Source organism: Protobothrops mucrosquamatus, unplaced genomic scaffold, assembly GCF_001527695.2.
Source record: "Protobothrops mucrosquamatus isolate PMUCROS unplaced genomic scaffold, P.Mucros_1.0 scaffold744, whole genome shotgun sequence".
Lineage (NCBI taxonomy): Eukaryota > Metazoa > Chordata > Lepidosauria > Squamata > Viperidae > Protobothrops > Protobothrops mucrosquamatus.
Window position 1 is genome coordinate 257,873 of NW_015387015.1, and position 24,765 is coordinate 282,637.

Genomic DNA, 24,765 nt, shown 5'->3' on the forward strand with positions numbered 1-24,765 from the left:
TTATTTCAGCTTGCAGGACTGGCCTAGGGGAAATTTTTAGTGGGGGTTTTAAAATAATTTTAAATTACTTAGGCCAATTATTAATATTTGTTTTTTAATCATGTTTTAACTGTAGTTTTTGGTATTTTGTAGTTTTTATCTGGTTGTTAGCCGCCCTGAGTCCGCAAGGAGAAGGGCGGGATATAAATAGAAGCAATAATAATAATAATAAGAGAGAGTAATATGAGGAAGCAGCTGAACTCATTGTCAAGAATGCCTACCTTTTTCCCCCTCGTGTAGGCATTTCCGTAGGGTACTTCTTCAGTCCTTGGAGAAAGACTTAAATAAGGAACTCAATTACATCACCGCTATCATTGAAGATCAGCCAAAGAATTACCAAGTCTGGTAAGTGTAGCTTCTTTGATAACAAAAGTTATTTCCTATGTATGGAAATGTTTGATTCCTTGTGTTTTTCCCTCTGAATACGTAGTGAAGAATTGTTGCACAGAGACTGTTAAGCAGAATTTCAGCATGGTTATAGTAAGAGTTCTTTAAGCTGCAGATTTTGTTGGTGCGATGATATCGATTCCCATGGGGTGGTCTTGGTTTTTGAAAGAGAAAAAAAATAAACAATGGCAAGATGCTATTATGTTGGCTATGCTTTGTATATTGTGCTCGAACGATGTGATGCAAATAATATATCTCAGTTACTGCTGGAGCAAAACAAGGGTATTTAAACAAAGCACAGACTCATCTGCCAAGCAGAAAAATATAGCAGGGGATCCACAATAGCAACAACTCAATGATTCTACTGCTGTGCTTTGTTGGGTAACTTGTCTTTGTGTTCTTAAATGCTTGGGTGTTCACTCTTATGCACCATTGCCACACTTCTTGTGCAACAGGTTTTATTAGCCATATAATTATCAACTCAAGAGGCAATTTTACTGGGTATGGCATATATTTGCAGGCATTTCTGAGGCATCCAATGATAGTTTGGGCATGTGAACGAGCTGTTGTAAAGCTATTATTACAAGGGAAAGTTTCTTACTTCTAGTGTCAATTAAAACATATTTTTAGTGGATGCATTCAAGTCACGTTGCCAAACGTTATTGGAACTCAATCTCTGCTGAGCTAACAATCCCTTTATTCACACAATTCAGTTAACCTGGTTAGTGAATAAAATCATTTTCTGGATTGGCACAGAACACTTGGTCATAAACTATTGAAATAAACTGGGTTTATCTAACCCACAAATACAGCATTTCTTAAAGTGTGGTCCTAGGCTCCCAGGATCCTCCCAAGAGATTGCAAAATCTAATTGGTTTTCCAGCTTATGTTTAAAAAATAAGACAGTATTAAAATCCCATCAAGCAACCATGAGAATCAGCACAACATATAATTCATACAGACAAAAACTTTTAAAAGTGGGAAGGGGTCCTGAGAGGAAGAAAAAAACCTGCACTAATATACAAATCCTATTTAAGCTTTAAAATAACCAGGCTTAGCATCTCATTCAAATCTCTCTCCTAGCTGCTTTTCTGGCAGGAGCATTTCCACAACCATAACTAAGGGATTACAATTTATCACCTTATTTGGGATGAAATTTCAGTCATTGAGCAAAGTGGTGGTTAAGCAAGATGTCACATGATTGATTTATTCAATGACCACAATCTCCACACTCCCAGTTGTGATGGTTAAGGCAGGGCTTTTCAACCAGTGGTACGGGTACCACTTGTGGTACATTGGCACCTGGCAGGTGGTACGAGACCATCCAAGAAAAGTGGTAGCGGGGGAGGGGAATGAGCTGAACCGGTGGCAGCACCGCACAAGCTTGAGCGAGAGATGGCTGGAGCTGCAGGGCTGTCAGGGCTCAGCGGAAGCCCCAGGATCATTGCCGCTTTCCAGCTGATCGGCGCTTCTTCGGGGCTGTCAGGGCTCAGTGGAAACGCCAGGATCAGTGCCAGGATCCAGCTGGAGCTCAGTGCTGATCCTGGCGCTTCTGCTGAGCCCAGAAGAAGCGCCGATCAGCTGGAATGTTGCAGCATCTCCAGGGTCTTGTGATTTACATTCAGATGCTTGGCAACTGATTCATATTTATGACGGTCACAGTGTCCCAGGGTCATGTGAAGTGACCAAAACCTGCTGTAACCACCCAGCAGACAGGAGAAATAAAAACCAAACACCCCCCACCCCCGCTGCCAGTCTGCCAGTTCTTTCAGCCAGTCCCCAGAAGTGAGAGAGAGTCTTCTTGGCAGGCAGTAGCAGCTTGCAACATTCCCTGCTGGCTTTGCCATTGACTTTCTGGGGAAGCTAGCAGAGAAGACTGCAAATGGTGATCACATGATTGGCGGGCTGGGCAAATGGCTGTAAGTACAAACAGGTTGCCAAGCAACCAGATTACAATTAGAAAACACACACTAACAACTATTCTGTATCATTCTTGAATTTTAGGCACCACCGGCGAGTTTTGGTAGAGTGGTTGAAGGACCCATCGCAAGAACTCGAATTTATTGCAAGCATTCTTAACCAGGATGCCAAGAATTACCATGCTTGGCAACATAGACAATGGGTCATTCAGGTATTTTTCTGTGGCTCTTATTAACAATTGCTCATTGTGATCCTGAGCAGGAAATGTATGAAAGGAAAAGTTGAGGTTTTTGTTTTGCTTTATTTTTCCCCCCAAAAGAAACAAATGGCAGTCGTTCATTTATCTGCTGAGAAAGTGAAGGGATATCTATGGATGCTGTCTGAATCCCATTATCTCATTTATAACAGAAGATTGAGGAAGTGATTTTGTGTGTTTTGATAATTGCATTAATATGCTTCAGACAGATCAAGTTGTTAGTGCACACCCATAATACTTTCCCCTATAAATGGTATACAAGGTATATAATAAATACCTAACATCTAGTGTATGGTTTGTTTGGTTTGACATCTCAGATCTGGTATCAAGATGGTCATATTGTTATTTCTGTAATTGCTATGTGAGAATGCATGTTCACTAACTCTTAAATCTATAATTGTATCAGTTAGAGGAACTAATGGAAATGAGATAATTTTTGAGATAATGTTTCCTTCAATTTTATATTTTTAGGAATTTAAGCTGTGGGATGATGAATTGGAGTATGTTGAGCAACTTTTGAAAGAAGATGTCAGAAATAATTCCGCCTGGAACCAAAGATACTTTGTGGTTTCAAACACATCTGGTTACAATGATCCTGCTGTTCTAGAAAGAGAAATTCAGTATGTAACGTTTTAGTTGGTTTTATCTTATACCATGAATACAAGGTATACATGTAGTGTATTGTATGGAGAATTTTGTATATCCCCAGTGGACTTTTAGAATCCTTTCGCTACCTTAAGCACTGTGTACTCTAATTTGGGATTATGGCCACTTCAGTTTTACATCTTGCTATAACCATATCCCCAAAAGAGAGGTAATCCAGAACTGTACAACTACAAAATATATTTTAATAAAATCCCTATCCTGGAAAGTATTCCTAAAAGAGCCCAAATAAGCTCATGGAATTGCAAAGAAATGAAAAAAAAAACGGAGAATATGGCATGATGTGACAGCGAACCTGGAATTTGCAACATAAACTTCATATTGTAAAAAGGACTTGTTTTTGTTTAAAAAATTGGAAATACTTTGGGCATTATGTACCTTGTGATATAAATCTACCTGATGTATGGTTTATCTCTCCTTTAACTATATAGGAAATGCTTTGATTCGTAAATGTATCTATCATTAGGAGTAACTCTGAAACAAAAAATGTCCAAAGTATGGAATAGAACAGCCCCATGGATTTATTGCATTAGTGGAATAAACCTTAAAACATTTCCATGATAAGGAACTAGGTGAATTTAAAATAACCCCCTTTTTTCCTTTTGTGTTTTAATAATACAGTAATCTATGCTGAGTACTATCTGGATTAAAATTATCCAAGAAGATTGTTTCAAAAATATTAAACTATGTCCAACCAATGACAATATAGGGATGGAATTGTGCCTACTATTGGCTAAAGCAATCTTCAAATCTCCATAAATTGGAGATTTTTTTTAAGGTAACTGCAAGATGACAGACTCCCTGAAGCATGTGCAAAATTATCTGGATTGCTGTTGTAAACTTAGAATATTTTATGTCTAACATCCATAAACAAAATCAGTGTTTCACTCAATAATAGCTTGATGTGTCTGTGTGTGCCATTCAGGATATATGCTACCTTGACATATATACGGTTATTCCATAGTTTCCTTATCTAGTTTGTTTTTCCTTTTCAGGTACACCCTAGAAATGATCAAGCTGGTACCTCATAATGAAAGTGCCTGGAACTACCTGAGAGGGTGAGATAGTTTTACTTACATGTTTAATGCTGTTGTATATTACAAATTTAATGCACATAAAGAAGGGTAGAGTCTGGTACCGGCTCAGGATTCACATAAGAATATTATTGCTTTATTATTGTTGTTAGTGGGGGTTTTTTTTACTTTTTTGGTCGGAAAAAAAAATGCTTGAAAGTATGTGGCCAAGCAGATGCCGTAGAAGTCACTATTTTGTTTCACTAAACAAAATGTATTTTGATGGTGAGAGGAGATGCAAATTTCTCTGAAGACTAGTAAATCCAGAAAGAAACTGTTCAAAAATGTCATTTTAGTATTTGATTTTTTTATAATAAATAGGGTTTCCTTCCCTGGGATTTTCTGGAACCATACATAGGACTCTGTTCTGCATGAAAAGGGCTTTCCATAGGAAAAATTATAAGTACAGTATATTTATTCAGAGAATGTCCTGGTAACAGTTCCAATAAAAGGAACTTACAAAGCAAATAGTAGCAGTTTAATGTAGTGGTTAAGATGCTGATCTAGAAAGTGGGAGACCATGAATTCTAGTCCTCCTTTAGGCAGGGAAGTTACTTTTGGCCAGTCATTCTCTCTGAGCTTGACCCAATGCATAGGGAAGTTGTTCTGGGGAAAATAGGTGAAAAGCATTATGTACATCACCTTGAGTACAGAATAAAGCTGGGATGTAAATTGCATGATAAATAAAAATCAGCTAACAGCACAGAACATGGTTTTTTAAAAATGCTTAGCTTTTTTATATTGGGTAGGTTGTATCCTTTCCATAGCCAGAGTAGAGTAGTATACCTTCTTTTAATGCTTAAAATACTGCAGTAATATAGCTGGCTAATTTTAGGCCCTGGATTTAATGGTCCTTCCATTAAAAGATCACATTTCATCACTTAATGCATCCCTCAGAAATTGCAGCAAGTGGGCAGAAGTTCTGCCCATGAGGAAAGATAGGGTTTATGTTTTGAGAGTTGAATGAAGTATGAGGGAAAAGCACAGCTGCTTAATTTTAATTAAAACACCACATACCTCCTTGCTTGATTTCATCCTTGTGTTCTTCCTTCTGCTGCTATTAAGATGAGCAAGCAGAACATGAGACTGGAGCTAGGATCTCTATGCTTCTAGAATGTTTACATTTTTAAAAAAAATGGCAAGGTGATTGAAATTTAATATGATGTTCATGAAACTTTTTCGTTTCAGGATTTTGCAAGATCGTGGCCTTTCAAAATATCCAGACCTGCTAGAACAGCTACTGGAATTGCAGCCAAGTCATAATTCCCCTTATCTAATTGCCTTCTTGGTGGACATATATGAAGATATGTTAGAAAACCAGTGTGAAAACAAGGAAGACGCTCTCAACAAAGCATTAGAGGTTAGTTCTTTAAAGCTTAAAGTTCTTTATAGTAGCTCTCCCCAGCCTGGAGTCTTTAACAGAAGTTATAGTAAATGTTTTTTTTTTACAGTTCAAAATTTTATTAATTTATCCAAATATAAAATACAAAAGAAAATAATGGGAAAATAAGGGAGGAAAATGGGAAAAGTGTAAGGCAAAGAGAAAAAAAGAAAAAAAACCCCCGTTGACTTCCGACTCTTTTTGGTGCAGTAGAATAAGATAATAGCATCAAACCTCCACTTTTTACTTTTATATAATAATAATATAAACTAACCATTTCTGTACCGACAAACCTATATAATCGGCAGACCAAAATGAAAGCTTTGTTTTTTTCCACCTCAAGCACAAAGTCCAAAAGTGGTTTCCAAGTAGAAACAAAAGTAATGGTGTGTTTTTGTCTTTAATCAAAGCAGTCAATTTAGCCATCTCTGCTAACTCCATCAACTTTTGCAGCCATTCACCGATTGTGGGAATCAAAGTGTCCTTCCATTTTTGTGCATAAAACAACCTTGCTGCTGTCAACATATATAACCATCAAAGTCCCCAATTTTTTTCCAAACCTTTTTCCATTAAACCCAAAAGACAAATCTCTGGTTTTATCTTTATATTCACTTTAAGAATCTTCTGCATTAGAATATGAATCCTATTCCATTATTTCTTTGCTTTATCACATGTCCACCATAAATGATAAAAAGTCCCTTCTTTGCATTTGCATTTCCAACATTCATTTGACATACCTTTATACAGTCTTGACAACTTGTCTGGTGTTAAACACCGATAATCATCTTATAAAATTTTTCTTTTAAATTATAATTTAATGTAAGTTTTAGACCTTTCATCCACATTATTCTCTCAATTGTTCAAGCATTACATTATATCCAAAGTTCCTTGCCCACTGAATCATACAATGAGAAGTTACAATAAGTCTCCATAATTTCCATCAAGCATGGTCGTTTCTGGATAGAGAGATAAGACCATTGAAGTCAACATCTCTGGGGGGATCTCAAAATCATAGCAAGCTCCTTGTGTGTGTTTGTGAGTGCATTATGTGTGTGTGCCTAGTGGTGGTGTTAAAGAAACAAATATTCAGAACTGACTTCAAATTATCAGTACTGGTGCATTGAGTACACATACAGTTGACTTTTTAAATGCTTTTTTAAAAATGAAAGCTAAGTCACAAACTATAATTTATTCAGAACTGTATTTTCAAAAGGATGAAGAAAATGACATGCTCATTCATGTAATGTATTATACTCTTACTATTGTTGATTTCATGCATGCCAGTTACCATGGCGTTTTATGTCAAGTATAATAAAATAATTATTTGACCTTAGAAATATCAGGGTATAAGCGCTTCTTTCCCATATATTATTTCACTTTAAGAAGCAACTTAGTTCCATTTTAAAAGTAATTTCTGGTATCAGAAATAATTGCCATTTGCTTCAACCTTGTCAACATTTCAAAGGTGATGGGATTAGAAAGATTGCCTTTCAACTGGATGCTGTGTTAGAAAGCTGTATTTCATTTAATGTTGATTAAGAGGCCTGATCTTATAATTTATTTAAAAATCAGGCTAATTTATCAGATTATCTGAAGAAAATACTGTGTTCTAAAAAGCTTAAAGCTTTGATAAATCATTATATTTTCAATCTCAAAACTTATTTGAACAGTCCTATCAACATTTTGAAAAAACATATTCCTGACTTAAGTGTTTATAAGCTAAATAATAGAGAACAAGAAAATGGAAGGGAAGTAAATATAGATTAAAAGATAGAATGCAGAGGGGAAATATTCATTGCAGCTGTAGCTGATTTGGATATGCTATTATAAAATAGCATGCAGATTTTGATAGTGGCACTGCCAAATAAGATGATGAGTATTTATAATAACTCTTTTCACTTTAGTTATGTAGTTAAAAATTGCCATCTTCTAGCATAATATTGGTATTATGCTAGAATGATCCAATTATATTTCAAAGAACATTGTGTCTTCCTTTTCATTGTAGATGTTTTATTTTGGTCACAAATCAATTAAACTGGTTTAATTTATTATTATTATAAGCATTATAAGAAGTTTCAGGGACTAAACTGAAAGGAGCCTGGAATAAGACAGTTAAGTATTTAATATTGGAGAATTCAGAGTGAATACTGTTACCTAATTCACTGGCTTTGTCCTTTACTCCTGCTTATTAAATTTACTGTATAATCTATAGTATATAAATTTTAATTACTGTATAATTTACAGTAGCATCTCCTGCTTTACTGTAAGATCTCAATAAAGCCTTCCTTCCTTCCTTCCTTCCTTCCTTCCTTCCTTCCTTCCTTCCTTCCATCCATCCATCCATCCATCCGTCCATAAAACACTGTGCATACTGAAGGGAATATAAACATAAGTAACTTATTATTTTCTTTTTTGTAGTTGTGTGAAATCCTCGCTAAGGAAAAAGACATTATACGGAAAGAATACTGGGGATATATTGGAAGATCCCTTAAGAATAAATATAGCCCAAATGAGGAGCAGACTGTGCCAACAGAAAATGATCAGCATTAATTTCACGTGAAGGAGAAATGATGCAGCATTCAGCTTCTGTGCATTTTACAAAATCTCTAAAACTATGCTGGCAATTAATAGAGTGTTCCCCTTCTTTCCAAAGTATGTTGTAACTCTACATTAATTGCAGAGGTATTGCTTCTAACCACATTGAGAGTGCAAAGTGTTCTGCATAACAAACTGACCCACGGTTATTGCTGCTACACACATTAGCTATGGGGTAATTAAAGCACTGTGTGTTCAAAAAAACACTTTGTAATTACTTGATTTGTATCGGAAAGAAATTTGTTTTTCTATTCAGTACATGAATAACACTGTACAACCAATTCTACTATCCTAAATTTTAAAGTGACCCTTCTTCTCATAAAGTAAGTGTGCATGTGAGATTCTGAACGTATTTGGACTGGACTGCAGAGATTTATTTTATAGTGGACGTACAGGCTAATTTAAGTTACAGTATGAGGAATATGCAGTAGTACATTGGAGCAGCTATGCAACACTATGTTTTCATTTTATCCAACTAGTGCCATCAATAATTTGTCAAAAAGATATAAATACTATACTTGTACAAGAATTTAATGGCTTTGTTCTATTTTCTAGAGCAAGGATATCAGAATGGGGCCATAGTTAGTGAGGGTTTTCAGTATGGCCATGGCTCTGTATACAGATTATTAAATCACCTGTATATCTGCAGAGGAAATAGTTTTTGACAATACATTGACCTAATTAAGTCTTTATCTCTGTTTTTCTGGCTAGTTCCTTGCAAGTGGGGAATATTTGTACCTTGGAATGTATTTAAGATAGGGATATCTATATCTACGCATACACATGTACAGTTCATTATTTTAATATTTAAGACCAATTCACCAATGCCATAATAATTGTTTCAGGTTTTTTCCAGTTGTCTCTGAAACTAGGATGGCCAGATTAGGATGGTCCTGCATTCAGATTTATTTTAAAAAATGGTTTAATTCTTTCAAAAAAAAAAAACCCACTGCAAATTAAGAAGATTAAGAGTGGAACCAATTAAAAACAAATAAAACTCCATCTATTTTTAACACATGAATTCAACAGGGATTCGAAATGATCTACAAGCTAAGTAACCAAAGTTCTCTTTGTGAATGAACCTGTCAAGTTTTGCTTTTTTTTCATTCATGTTCTTAAACCTTGAGCATTTTTCTTTCTGTTAATGAAGAATTGTACAAACTTTTTTGTAAAATAAACTGAACAAATATACCTTTCCTCAATTTATAGCTAAATAGATGATATAATAATAAATGAGAATGTTGCTTGGATCAATTTGACCTACTTTACTTGGGAAGCCTTTTAAGCTTTCATTTTGATGCAGTAAATACACGTAGTCCTCGACTTACGGCGTCTGAATTTTGATCATATGACCATGTTGATGCTGCAACTGTCATAAATGTGAAAATGGCCGTAAGTCACTTTTTTCAGTGAACAATCACTAAACAGGCTGTTGTAAATTGAGGACTACCAATATTCTGCATGCCATTTTACAATGACAATCCTGAGCTGTTTTTTTGTACATAATCCTGCCTTTCCACTTAAGTGGGAAAAGGCATTATTATATATGGATTTCTTGTACAAAAGATCTTACCATTCCAATTCTAGAAATCAGAGAAAGAATGCTGTCCACAAGAAAACAGCTCAAACTTCATTACTGCATTGTCAAAAATTTGAGAGAGAAGGTTAACGAGATGCCCAATAGAAAATTCTGAATGGGGGATAAAATATCTCAGTTTTTGTTCTATGAAATACGATATGGTTGTAACTCTTCTACAGCAGAGCAGCTGGTCTACAAACTAGAAAGTGCCAAGTTAAAAACATTTCTTTGCCAGGAATTCAGTAGGCTAGTTAGGATTCCTCCTTTTGGCCCAAAAACATCAAGTCCACTCACAATTATGAGAAAGAGCAGCATCAAGTGGTGGTGAATCTGAGACTTGGGACCTCCTACACATGGTTTACTCCACAGATTCTGTAGAGAAAATTCACCATACAAATTAATTGTCTCCTGGTCTCAAGTTAGAATGAAACAAGTTCAGGCATTTGTCACATCTTTAGAACTGGCAAAAGATTCACTTTCCACCCTCTTGAGAATGGTGGGAAAAAAGAATGGTGGATTCTGTTGGGAAATAGAAATTCTTTCCAGCTCTAAAATGTGGGAAATGCCTAAACTTGTTACCCTCTGGTCCTGCAGCATATTTAGCCTATATATTGTTCGGCACAGATGTGAGTCTTTGGAACACGGCCTGTAAATTTGGTTTTCTGAAAACTGATGACAAAACTGTTAGGCAAAGAAATTATCTTTCAGGCTCAGTTCCCAAAAAAGCAATACGGGATTAGTAATACTGAGTGCATGGGGTTACTGAAAGTATTACAAAGTTGAGCCTTCACTAAATTTTTACAAATAAAAAAATGGGAATTTGGCTGTCTCCTTTTCTATTTGGATTTGCACTTGAAGCTAAGCCAACAATTTATTATTATCACAACATTGTATACAGGATAATTCTTCTTTAGGGCAAAAACTGTTTTTATTGCATGAAACCTAAATGAGCATGTTTTTTCCCCTATACATTATTTTAATCCCACAACACCTTGAAGATAAAAGTCTATAGTTATCCTTTCATAGGTTTCCCTACTTTGTATTCTAGTTAAGATATATTCCCCCAGTTTCTGCTTATTATAGTACTATACATTTCTCTTTTAAAAACTGGACAGTACTGAAATAATGTAAACTTGAATATAACATAAACTTGAATATTCTCCAAAAAGTATGTTTACATTTGAGCAAAACAGCTTGCTTCCATCAGCCAGTTATTTATAGTAATAAAATCATGAGACTGAAGAAAATATATCTTCAGAAAATATATATCTGGGATATTAGGTTACTTTTAACATAATATTTTCTGTTTTACCCAAAAATTCTTCTTTCAAAATAAAAATGCCTTCAAATTATTCTCAGCCACAAACTTCCACTGAGTAAAAATTACGACAGCGCATTTATTCTTTGTCCAAAACATGATGATCAGTAATCAGGAGCACCACCACTCTTATAATTTGAGATTGAAGCAAAAATGCCTTCAGAAAAGATGGGGAAAAGGAGAAGTTTGGAAAATTACAGAGAATAAGAAGAAAATGGACTGTAAATAAATGTACACATCTGAATTAAAATCGGATGTGTGTATGAAAGGCATAGCACAGATGGTAATAACAAGAATATGATAGTGGACACATGGCACTGGAACCTAGAACACTTATCCTGTTATATTAATAAACTGAATTATGTCACTTAGTTCTAAAGAGTTTCAAGGTTATTACATAAAGCTTTATTAAAGTTACAAACCAAAACATGTGCCTTTAGATACAAGCCCCAATAAAATCAGTGAGGTTTACTCCTCAATAAATGTGTTTAAAGAATAAACACATGTAGAAGTTGAACCACTTATTAAATATAACATACCCCTTGAAAACCAGAAAAATCCAACCCCTTTATAGGACAGGGCTAGAAATGCTCTTTCTCCTTTTAAAAAATCCTTTCTCAACTTTGGAACTCTTCTTTTTTCTTCCCCACAGGAATGTTGGAAAAGAAAGGCAGATCACTATTACAGGGGTTTTAATTGTTTTCTTTCAGAGTGATTTTAATACTATGGGGAATTTGCTTCCTTTTATTTGACATTCAACTTGACAGAAGTTATATATTACCAAAGTTAGGAGAAACTTATGACTTCAAGGAAAAATGAGTAAGAGTTCCTAATTTACAGATTATAGATTATTCCACGAATGTGTATAATTGGATATAAAAAGTGGGGTTCCATTCATCATTCCCTAGGGCAGTTTTTTTTTAAATCCGGTAGAGGATCTCAGTAATGGAGATAAGAGGCAGTGACAAGCAGATATGAACCTGCCTCCATAGTTTTCTTTTGACAATTTACCTTATCTAAGCAACTAGTCAAGAAAAATTGCAAATTACCATCTCTTTAGTATCCTTAAGCTTTATTAGCTAGGACTTCACATTGTGGATGAGTAACATTTTTGGCTGGGCTAAGAGCCACATTGGATGGAACCCATTTCACAGGGTGGTTGTGGGGAAAATAGGAGAAGGAAGGCATATTGGATATGTTCACCATCTTATTTGTAAAAATAATAAAGGCAAGATACAAAATAAATAAACAAACATGATGCAAAATAAGGGAAGACACACATAGGTGGAATTGGGATTTTCCATTTTTTTCTGGGTTTCATAGTACTTAACTTTTATTTTAAAATAAGCCTGTTTCACGATGTACAGTATACTTTTGTTATTAACCAAAATTGTGAGAAACCATACTGCTAATTTTTGGCAATCATGGACAGGAGATTCTGAAGGCCTTAAAAAAGAATGATGGATTCAGGTTGCAGATGGCCAGGCCACAGGAAGAAGATTTAGGGATAGGGTGGAGATCAATTGGGAATAGGAGGAAAGTAAAGGCAAAGCAAAAAGTACTTGTAGGGAATGTGTACTTTGAAGATGCATGGCAACATGGGAAGAGTATTTGTTAAAGAGATAGCATAAACTATTTTAATGAAATTGTGCTGTATGCTTGGAGTAAAAGAAAAAAAACCCAGAGAGGTTTTGGTAGTTTCCTGTCCGAGAACTAAGTAGGTCTCTCCCTGCTTAGTTTTTCAGGATTCAAGGTCACTGAACTGGTAAGATAAAGTAGATTATTGGAGTTTTATTGGATTCAAAAATTGTGAATTCAGGACTTGCCTTATAAACTTCTGACATCATATGGACATTTTATTCAGGATTTGAAGAATCATTATTTTGCCTTTTTTGAATTTTTAAAAATCATTATGATTACCATGAATGGGGTTCTCCCACAGTGCAGCCATTTTACAACAGCACCCACAATACCTTTTCAAAATTTCAAATATGCATCTAACATAAAACAGGTGGAACTGTCACACACATGAAATCAGGAGCCAAGGCGGTTCAAATGAATACAGGTTTAATGCACATTAACACTTTCCACATGAATCTGAACTACTAACGGTGAAAGCAAATTGGCGGTAGATAAGAGTCAACAAAATTCAAGATGGGCTGGACTTAGATCTCTTGTGGGATTCTAAATTGATGATGTGCTTGACACCTCCCTCAGGCTCAGCCTGGTCATCTCCTACAGGAGCATCTTCATTTAAAACTCTACCATTCTCTCTCCAAATCAATAATTAGTCTTAAGGAGGAAAGAAGACCATTTTGTGCGATTGCTGCTCAAGGAAAGGAGTGAAATTCTAATGTACATAAAATAAAGGGAGCAGTAGTATAGGACAATCAACAATCACCGACTTAGTGATTTCCAATTTTGTTCTTAAAGTACTTTACAGCAGTGCAAGTCCCACAGTAGCCATTAGTTAAGAGACAAAGATAAAGAAATTCTGTGTCTTTTGTCTTTAGCCAGTTTTTATGGAGGAACTTTTGAAACATAAGAGGTAGTTCCAAAAAGTTCTATTATCAGTTTTCCTCAGTTCTTTCATGAAAATGTTCACATCCACAGACTTAATAAATCCAGGTTTAGATTCTGAACCTTTTTCCCCACTGTACGGATTCTTCAAAATGTAGTTTAGAAATCTAGTTCCCTAAGAATGATCAGGAAAGTCTAACAATTGAAAAGGGAGGGCATCTTTATAGACAAATATTCTTTTTTCTCCTCTAGGAATGAGAGAAGTTGTAATGTGTACCTGTTCCACTATCACTTTCCTTTGGGCAGTCAAGCTCTTTTCAGCAAAATCTTGAACCTATCAACGTTGATGAAGCCATGAAGCCGCCTGCTTTTGCTGGATAATTGCTCTAGGAGGAAGTGATACAAGACAGCCTCTGAGCTGCAATTACACAATTTTTTGCCCACATCTTTGATCCTCTGTACCACTGTTCATTATTTGAACATACCAACTATCTAACTTAAATATCCCTTGTTCCAATGTGGGAATTCAGTGCATAGTAACTAGTTGAGAAACATTGCCCAGGATTTTAAGATAATTGGGAGAATTGGGTACATCATGGGGAAAAATGCTATTTTCAGCGTACCTTACAGTCCCAAGAAAGCCAGGGAATTAAAGATGTGGCTAACCACCTGTAACGTTTGTACTAAAGGAAATTCTGAAACTGGACTGAGGACGATGATTCTTTGGGAGGAAAAAATATTAAGCCCCACCATCTGTGGTCCTCTCTGTCCAATTTAACTTCAACCCGGGGTGTGTTCAAAAACCTTCCTCACCTGAAAGTGTGAATACTAGCCAGAGTTGTGCCGCCAGGCTCCCAAAATTCCAGGATGGATGAGAAAGAGGGAGAAAGAGAGAGAGAGAGAGGGAGGGAGAGAGAGAGAGAAAAGAAAAATTGCTGCTTTTTCAGAGTTTACCATCGGTTAATCCTACAAAAGCACCTGACCTCGTCTCCTGTATTACATCAACCTAAATGGATAAGGGCTATGTCTCGCCTTGGCTCTCTTCCCACGATCCTAGGCTGGCTTCGGGACGAACGGGAAAACCTCAGTCCTACCGGTATCTAGAGGAGAAAGGACCGAGGAGCCCGGACCTTAACGGGTCTGACAAAGAAAGAAAGAGAGAGAGAGAGAGAGAGAGAGAAAGCAAGAAAAGGAGCCTTTCCTTCGGGCTGTTCAGCCGTCGGCTCTTTCTGGGTGATTTCCACTTCCTCTCCGCGGGGAGAGAAAGAAGAGGAGGAAGGCTGGGTTGGGCTGGAGGAGAAGGTCGCGGCGGCGCTGTTATTGCCGAAGACTCTCTCGCGCTCTCTCTTTCTCTCTCTTCTTCCTTCCTTCCCTGTGTCTCTCTGTATGTTTGTATGTCTGTGAGCGCGCCCGCGCGCGCGCGCGGATGGCGCGGGGAGGGGACTAGGCGAAAGAGGCCGCCGCGAGCCGCCGCTGTCGTGGTCGAGCGGGGGGGGGTGGGGGGGGAGGCGGCGCTAGAAGCTGGCCTGGGGCTGAGCGAGCTTACGAAGTCACCGTGTCACGGCGGCGGCACCCGCCCGCCCGCTCGCCCGCCTGCCTCATTGCTGCTGCTAGGGAAAGGGGGGGGGGGAGGAAACTGCCGCCGCTTCTCTTACCCGGAAAGGCCTCTCCGCTCTCCTACCGCCACCATCGCCAACCTTCGTCTCCTCCTCCGCCGCCACCGGAACCGAGTCTCCTCCCTCCACACACACGCACACACACGCGCGCGTCCCAGCCCCGGCGAGCCCTCCCGAGCCGTGCACACCAGAGGGGGCGACTTGGGGGGCCCAGGCTAGGCCAAGACGGGCCGGGCCCAAGCTGCAGAGCGGGCGCCGAGCAGCCAAGAGAGCGGGGGGTGGGTGGGAGGGGGGTGAACTGGAGCCCGGGACGGGCCTGGGCTGGGCCGGGACAGGCCGCTGCCGCCGTCTTCTCCTCTGAACTAGGATGTCCCGACATGAAGGTGAGTGCGAAGCCGGAGCAGGCCGGCCCTGGCGGCGATAGGAGCCGGGAAGGGGGGGGGGGAAGAGGAGCGAGGCAGAGGTGGCTCATCATGGCGCCGCCGACGCTGCACTAGGAGTGGTGATGGGAGTAGTAAGTCGGCTGGGAAGAAGCCGGCAATCGAGCCCGTCCGAGAGGGCGAGCCGCAGCGGCAGAAGGGCGGGCCGGCCCCGCTTTGCATTGTCATGGGGCCTATGGCCGTTACAACTCCTCTTTCGCCCCGATCCACGGGTGGCCTGAGGTGCGGCCTAAAAAAAACCCGAAAGGCAAGGCCGTTCTGGGAGCCTCGGGGCCGGGCCTGGCCCTGGCCCCACCCTAGGGGGAATAGTTATTGGGCGAAAGTTTCCCCGGTTTCCGGGACGATCTCTGCCTTTCAGGGTGGGAAAGGGGCTCTGAATCGGCGAGAGAGGAGGGAAAGGGGCTCTGAATCGGCGACAGCCAGATGGCAGAGGGGGGGGGGGTTAGAAACGGGCAAGGATGGACTTCGGGATGGCTCGCATATTGGACCGAGTTGAGGGTTGTTCTGCGGCACATGGGAATGACGTGCCTGCATTTGAAGGGTTAACGGCGTAAAAGGGTTGCCGAATGAAATCGGAGGGGGGGGGGTTTGATTATGAGAGCGGGGTAGGCCACATAGAGAGGGAAAAGTTTCCCGGGCAAATGTGAATCTGGGTGAAGGGCAGATGTTGGGGAAAGGTGCGAGGGCTGAGGGCCCTTAGCTGACGTTGTATTCGCTGGAGAGGAAGGGATAACCGAGAATCCACCGTAGCCGGTTAAAAGCTGCGATTGGATTGGGCGAAGGAGACCAGCCTAAGGTGGAGAACGACTGGCAGCAGGGCCGCTGGAAATGCACATCAGGAAAGGGGAGGTTAACGGTCGGAGATCATAGGCCCGAAAAGTGGGGAATGTACCTTGTGTACTTAAGGAAAAGTGTATTCAGAGATAGTTGTACTAAGCTTTAGGTGCGTGTATACAGGAAAATGTAGGAAGGAAGGAGGAAGCGGGTATTGAACTTGGCTAAAGTTCACATGTTTCAGAGAATGCACGCTTTCTTGAATTCCAGGGAAGGACAGTGTCAGAGAAAAGTGGAAAATCATTTCAAATGGAGAAAAATGCACGAGAAACGGATCAAGTGGAATATTGAGCTATGGATGTATGTGTGGTATATGCAATTGGCTGAGAAAGTGTTGAGTTTTTCAACGATTTCCAGCAAATTGAAAGTTTTATAAATAGTCTTTTGTCCAGTAATGAGTAAAATTGTCACTGTTTAGGTGCTTCTCTCATCGGGCGTGCTTGTATCTTGTGGTACTTTATAGATATTGGAAGTATTTTTTTTTTAATTAAAATGGTTCCTTGAGAAAACCTTTTTGTGGACAGAATATAATAGGATCTCTTGCTTTGCCTACAAAAGTGATAATTCAGCTTCCTCTGCATTTTCATTCTTGAAATAAGGAGAATTTGGAAAAGAATATCCTTAAGAAGAAGAAGAAAGAACATTAAATGCAGGACTGATGGATCATTCTTTCTCCTCATATTTTGAAGATGTCAATAATCAGAAGTTATTTGTTTAAACAACTTTTGTCTAAATTTGTACAAATTTAGTACCAGGGAAAGCAAACTACAGGGTTAATTATCAGTGGGCCTTATATAGTGTTATGGAAATGCGTGAAAGGCGTTTGGGGTACTCTGTAATGAAGAAGCTATGACAAAACAGCACTTTTATGTTTAAAGGTAATTGAAGAAGTTAACTATGTATTTGAACAAAGATTTTCAATCTTTGCTCTTGGTTGTTTTATAATTGAAATTCCATCAATTGATGGGATTTATTAGAAAATAGCTATCCTTTATAGTTTAAATAGCTTAATAAGGGAATTCATGAAAGGTAGCTCTCAATAATTATTAGCCATTATAGGTTAATGCAGGGGTCTTCAAACTTGGCCCTTTTATGACTTGTGGACTTCAATTTCCAGAATTCCTCAGCCAGGCACACTGGCTGAGGAATTCTGGGAGTTAAAGTCCACAAGTCATAAAAGGGCCAAATTTGAAGATCCCTGGGTTAATGGATCTTTCAAGTTTGTAGGCAGAATGACATTAGATAAGATTAGTTAAAGACTAGTTAAATTCTTGGTTTGTTTCAGTAAAGCTGTAAAACTGCATATTTTACTAAGCAGTAATAGACTACTGTTGTCTTTTTGAGGAATGAATGGTTTTTAAATTGTTTTTAAGGGCTGCAATCAAGTTGTATGGAAATTTAAAGGATGTTAGCAGAATAAAGTACCATTATAGCTCTGCTGATTAAAATTATAAAGGAGAGATGCCAAGTACTTGTGAGGTTTGTAAATATCCTGTTGATACCAATTCTTCAACATCTGAGTGCTTTCCCTATAAACAGCAATAATAGCGATTTTTCTTTTTTAAAAAAGCTCGATAGATCTCGGAGAGATTGTAAGCATATACAGTAAAATGGAAAAACAATTTCAACTTGCTTTTGTAATTTGTAAATGTCTTTAGTTTTACAGCTGAATCCTATGCTTATTAACTGAGAGGTGCCAAGTCAGTGTTCAAGAGACTGCACTCTGAAAGTATTACCTTCAATAAATTTTAGTGATGAAGAAAGTTATTCTGAACAATTTTACAAAGTATTGATATTTTCTTAGGTTTTCTATCTAAATTATTTTGACTAAATTCATAAGCAAAGCAATATTGAATACATAATGCAAGTATAACTCTGGTACTACTTTCAGTGTATTTAACAGTAGTAGAGAATCAACAAAATTCTCTTAGAAACACTGATTTCCTTAAGTAGATGTCTGATTCTTATGTTTTGGACAGGTGTCATCAGCAAGCAAGTAATACTGTCTCTTTAAAAGTTGATTGTTTTGTTGTTTGACAATTAACATGGGGAATTGGAGCCAGAGAACCAACAGTTGATAATCTTAGAGGCTACAGGCTATCAGGGCCATATTGTTCATTATTTACAAGCAGCAAGGCATTTGAATTGTATATTAGAGCAGGCCTTGATATTTTTTTAGGGAGCCAGTTTATTGCTGATACAGGTAATGTTGCAGTAGTATAACAACCTCTTTTATATACTGGCTGCTGGGATCCTTGCTGAAGTTTATCTAGATGTAGCTATTATGCTACAACTAACTTTATTCTTTTCTCAGGAAAACTGATAAAGGTTAATGTGTCTTACCTCTATTGGCAACTCTTTTTTTTTGTACTTGGCTAATAGTTCTAATACTGAGCCAAGATCTGATGAACTCCCTGTTTAGGTTTTACTAAGTTCTGTGTTATCAGTTCCTTTCACTATGAACCATTCTCTATCTCCCTAAACATTTGAATATTAATCTTCAGTGATGGAAGTTTGAGCTGGGAATAGCTTTTGCATATCTGAATTCTACACGTTAGCTCTTTAGCGTTTAGCTCAAAGTTTTCAAAACATTAGTGTACAATACAGACTCAGAGATAAGCAAGTTAAAAATACAGTACACTTAACAGAGATTACTCTGGGGTGGAAAGATACACTGGTATGTAAATAAAGCTGGTATATAAATAATGCTAAATCGTTGAAGTGAGATACTGCTTTTTTGTATATTGGTCCAGTTGTATTCATTATGTCCTCCTTCAGTATTTGCTATACATCCTGAATACATCCTTACACAACCAGTCAGTATCCATCTAATTCAGCAATTTGTTTTGAACAGCACCTAACGTGATGACCTTGGGGAATTCATAAACAACATGATGGACATGTGTCTCTTACAGTACTCAAAAGCTTATTATCTTGAGTTACCAAATTCCATTGTTAATTCTTTGACTAAATAATCATTGAAAGACACTTGTTCCTTGTTCCTTCTAGTAAGCCTGTTTTTCATGTCATTAACCTTTTAAGTACCATATCTTGAAGCAATATATTTCTTCTGCTCAGCTAACTTTAAATTCTTCTACACTAAAAGAACACAGCTTAAGCCCATTAGGAATTGTGCATAACATGGCTTATTTCTGTTATGATCTGGTCCTAATAAGCACCCAGTGGCTACGGTACAGAATATAGTAAGCCATAATGTGGTTTGGTTTAGAGATTTGTACCTAGTATTGTGATTTGTAAACCATGCTTTAGTATATTTTCTGAACTCAGGCACTTGTGACTGACTTCATAAACAATTGAAAAAGTGGCTTATTTTTGTGAACATAAGAATGCTGTTTCAAATAATAGGAAATGTATGTTACTAATATACTTATTGTATATTTAAACTATTGTCTTATAATGTGTTAAATCAAGAGCTTACAGCGTATCACAGAATGGAGAGAAAATGAAGAATTCATATAATTTATGATTTATTACAGAGACATAGTGAAATGTAAGGAGTAAATATTATACCAAAGTTTTCACAGAAAGATTGATTGGTTTTGCAGAGGAAGAATTTGAAAGGAAAAACTTTAAACAATGTTATGGAAAGCATAAGCAGTAGCATAAATCAATTTAGGAAAACAGTTTTGTTGTGCTGTGATAGTACTTGATAAAGGTAAGGAAGAGAAATACATAAGTATATAAGAATTTTATATCCTTGTATTAATATTTATGAACAGCTACATAGATGAGAAAGTTATAGATAACTTTACTGTATTTATATTAATCCCAGTGTGAAGAAAAACATCTTGATTTAAAGGACACTTGTGTTCAGAAATGCTTCCATTTGCAATTCTCTTCTTCCACTTAGTTGAGGATTGTATCTCAGTGAAGAAAAGAAATATACCAGAGAATGAATTGTATCTTTGTTAAAACACTCAACCTGGAAAATATGGGTCTATGTACTGTAGTTAATTCGGAGTTGAGCTCATGTTCAGGAGACTTTTACTGGCCCTTTAGTTTGAATTGGGAGCAAATAGGAAAACAGTGCATACGAGATGTTGTGTATATAGATCCAAGATTGCCAGCTAGCAATCTGGCAACAGTATTTTCAAATGATTAAATCTGTAGCTAAAAAAATGATCCACATACAAGATAGTAGTAACTAGCACATGAATAACCTAGAAGTAACTAGCACATGAATAATCAACTCCATTTTTTTTTCAAAAGTTCTTTCAGTTAGTCAGCTAAAGTTGGTAAAAGATATGCCAATTGACAATCTTTCTTTCCCAAAGAAAGTAATGAGCCTGAAATCTCTGATCAGCAATATCTTATCTTACCTGGATTGTTAATGGTTCACTCTTGTCAGCTCCTAAACTGATTGTAAGCACTTACAAATTTTATCCTTTGCTTTTTTGAACATTAAAAAAATATGAACCAATAAGATGGAATCCTGTTAGACTTCAGCTAATACCACATTTTCCCAGCATCCTTCTCCAGAAACGAGCATGGTTATTTCGTTATAGTGCGCATGTGTATTTATCTCCCATCATGTCTTGAAAGGATACCATAGTTGAAAATTCCAGGGGAGATTTGGGAAGGTGGCAGATTTGATGGGAAGCCTCTCATCTCAGTAATATGCCTGGGCCTTTTCCCAGAAATATGTAATTCTGAATGTGGGCATTTGGGTGAACAGAGGATTTGAGTTGTATGTCCAGTGCTTTCTGTAGGGATCTTTCTGTCCTTTTAGGTAACATGTCTGCATTAGATTAGTTTCAGCCTAGTGTAATTTCTTCACGTTGTCAAGGTGCGTAGCTAAATCATGGTATACAAGTAGTCCTTGTCTTACAACCACAATTGAGCCCAAAATTTCTGTTACATGAGACATTCGTTAAGTGAGTTTTGCCCCATTTTACAACCTTTATTGACACAGTTGTTAAGTCAATCACTGCAGTTGATAAGTTACCGTAGTAACCTGGTTGTTAAGTGACTCTGGCTTCCCCATTGACTTTGCTTATCAGAAGATCCCAGAAGATGATCACATGACCCTTGGACACTAAATATGAGTCAGTTACCAAGCATCTTAATTTTGATTACATGATCATGGGGATGCTGCAACTGTGAAAAACAGTCATAAGCCACATTTTTCAGTGCCGTTGTAACTTTGAAAGGTCACTAAAGGAACTTTTGTAAGTTGAGGACCACCTGTATTTGTTTTCAGCTTCTAGCAATGAACTTTTCTCATTAATATAAAATATTGAGATATTTCTCAGTGGAATTTGTACATATTTCTAAAAAAAATCCTTTTATTTGGTCTTTCTAAAATGATAATTTCTGTATATATTTAAAGTTTGGGCTTTTTGTTTTGGTTTAAGAATAATGTAAATAACTACCACTGAAGTATAGATGGGAGCACATATATTATTTTAAAAAGTGTACATTTAGTTTTTCTTTATAGTCCTTTATAACCATATCCTGATCCTTAAGGTGATCTCTTCTTTTATTAGCTAGTGGCTTGGTTTCTTCAGAAATTTTTGGTAAGGAATTCTGTCAGTTTTTTTGAAAGCATGCATTAGGTCAATCAGTCAAAATTATCCATAAACCATGGATTATATACAGTGGCTGGATTCATGAAACATGCTAAAACCAAATAGACCACATTTTGGTTAGCATGATCAGTTAAATTACTTTCTCCTTTCAGAGTAAATGTTTGCTTTGCATAATAAGATGGGACAATTTGCAACTATCATTATTGGGTAGAATCTCTGTAATTAAGATGAATGTTTTAGCAAAGATGCTTTTTTCTGTTCAGACTTTACCAATACTTCTAACTGATACTCAATTTTATCAATGGCAGATGGACATCTCTAAGTTTATATGGCAAGGGAAAAATCCAAGAATTAAATATAAATTATTGCAAGATGCTAAGGAAAGAGGAGGTTTGGTTTACCAGATCTGAAATTATACTTTGATGCCTGTTATTTAATCTGGCTAAAAGAGTGGTTGGCGCTCCAAAATAAGAGGTTACTCGAGGTAGAGAATACAGAATTAAGGTTTGGATGGCACGGCTATTTATGGTATGATAGGGTTAATATAAATGTTGATTTTAATAATCACATTGTTAGATGTGCCATCCTAAGAGTTTGGCATAAATATAAAGTACGGTTCTTTGCAAATATGCCTTTTTGGGTGTCTCCCCAGGAAGCTTTTTTCAGAAAAGAAATGGTGGCAAGGCCAGACTGGTAGACTTATGGCCAAATAATATTTTTCAGTTATGGTAATCCCATCCTTAAATCAAAAGAGTTGTAATTAGAAGAACACATTTCCCATTGGTTTATATAGTTACAATTGAAAGAAAGATTTAAACTAGACAAAAAGAACCATGGATTTGATTTTGTAAAAAATGAATTGGACATCTTATTGTGTGGTAGTGATGAACATATTGCTAATAACAATTTGCAAATTGTTATTGAAATTGACTGGGAGAATGAGTATGCAAAGTATTGTATAATTCAATGGGCAAAGAACTTTGCATATAGTATAATGCTTGAACAATAAGAGAACATATGGATGAAATTCTAAAATTCACATTAAATTATAATTTAAAAGGAAACTATAAAATGATGTTCCGCTGGTTATCTAACACTGGACAAATTGTCAAGAATGTATAAAGGCACTCAATGAGTGTTAGAAATGTAAATGTAAAGAAGGAATTTTTTATCACTTATGGTGGACATATGACAGAGCAAAGAAATATTGGAGTAGGATTTATGTCTTAATACAGAAGATTCTTAAAGTGAATATAAAGATAAAACCAGAGACTCTTCTTTTGAGTTTGATGGAAAAAGGTTTGGGGAAAAATTTGGAACTTTGATTTTATATATGTTGACGGCAGCAAGAATACTTTATGCACAAAAATGGAAAGATACTTTGATTCCCACAATGGATGAATGGCTGCAAAAGTTGGAGTTAGCACAGATGGCTAAATTGACTGCTTTGATTAAAGAAAAGAATATAGTTAATTTTGTTTTTACTTGGAAACGGCTTTTGAACTGTATGCTTGAGGTGGAAAAATTGAAACTTTGATTTGGGGTTTTGTTGATTAGATTGGTTTGATATGGAAATGCCTAGTATATGATGATCATATAAAAGTAAAAAATTGAGGTTTTATGTTACTACCTTATTCTATTGTACCAAAAGGAGCCAGAAATCAATACTTTTCTTTTTCTTTTCCCTTTTACCCTACACTTTTGTCTCTTACCCTTTTCCTCCCTTATTTCCCCCTTATTTTCATTTTTTCTTTGTACTTCTGTATTTTATATTTTGATAAACTAATAAAAATATTAAAGCCAGACTAAACATTTGCTTTGATTAAATGTATCAATTGTATTTGCTGATGTCTATTTTACTGAGTGCCAAAAACAGCTTCTTTAACACAAATTAAGCATTTAAGTCCTTTTTTAAAAAAAAAAAAACTATTTTATCATTTCAAGAAATTATTGAAAACAATTAGAACAGGTGGATATAATTTCCATATAAAACGTTTACTAATAGCTATTAACTTGAGTACTTTGTGAGCTGCTTCAAGTACTCAGTAGCGGATCTTTTTCTACTGAAGTGGATTTTGATGTTTTCCTTAATCAATTTCCCCTACCAACTTCTAAAATGATATCTTGCTATCCAAATATGTGAATGGGAAGAAATGGGTGGGCTCATGATATATTTAATGCTTGCTGAAATAAACATTATTATTTACCTGGCCATTATTATATTCTTATGTGACCATCATAGCTAATGCAGTCTTTGAATATTGGTTGAACTGTACTAATTATGTAAGAAGTGACCAGTTGCCTTTGGGAAGCTTATAACTAAGAGATGATGGCACATACCTTCTCCTTATTTATCCAAAGCCTCTGTTCATAATTATTTGAAGTAGGGTACCTGTAGACTGCTCTTCAAAGTTTTCCTTTTCCTGGACTTGTAAGGTTGCTGGAAAGGGTCAGAAAAATATGTATTTAAGTTAAGGCAGTTGCATGTTATCAGGGTCGCCACAACACTTCCTTAATCATATATTTTCCTGACCTTTGTGGATTAATAATACTCTGCATGTAGGTAAATTGAAAGGTACAATAAACCCAAAATAA

General features: G+C 37.0%; 2 protein-coding genes across 2 annotated transcripts in view; both read left to right on the forward strand.

The window, feature by feature from the left end:
* FNTA (farnesyltransferase, CAAX box, alpha) overlaps positions 1–9,505 on the forward strand; it is a 14,817-nt gene extending 5,312 nt beyond the window's left edge. Inside the window, exons 4-9 of the mRNA XM_015818471.1 lie at positions 280–384; positions 2,431–2,557; positions 3,074–3,222; positions 4,261–4,323; positions 5,527–5,698; positions 8,138–9,505. Coding sequence (XP_015673957.1) covers positions 280–384; positions 2,431–2,557; positions 3,074–3,222; positions 4,261–4,323; positions 5,527–5,698; positions 8,138–8,269 — 748 coding nt within the window. The 3' untranslated portion in view covers positions 8,270–9,505. The remainder of the gene's footprint in view (positions 1–279; positions 385–2,430; positions 2,558–3,073; positions 3,223–4,260; positions 4,324–5,526; positions 5,699–8,137) is intronic.
* Positions 9,506–15,675: 6,170 nt separating this feature from the next.
* The window catches only part of KCMF1 (potassium channel modulatory factor 1), a 52,003-nt gene continuing 42,913 nt past the window's right edge, over positions 15,676–24,765 (forward strand). Inside the window, exon 1 of the mRNA XM_015818472.1 lies at positions 15,676–15,730. Within this exon, the coding sequence (XP_015673958.1) occupies positions 15,715–15,730 (16 nt within the window). The 5' untranslated portion in view covers positions 15,676–15,714. The remainder of the gene's footprint in view (positions 15,731–24,765) is intronic.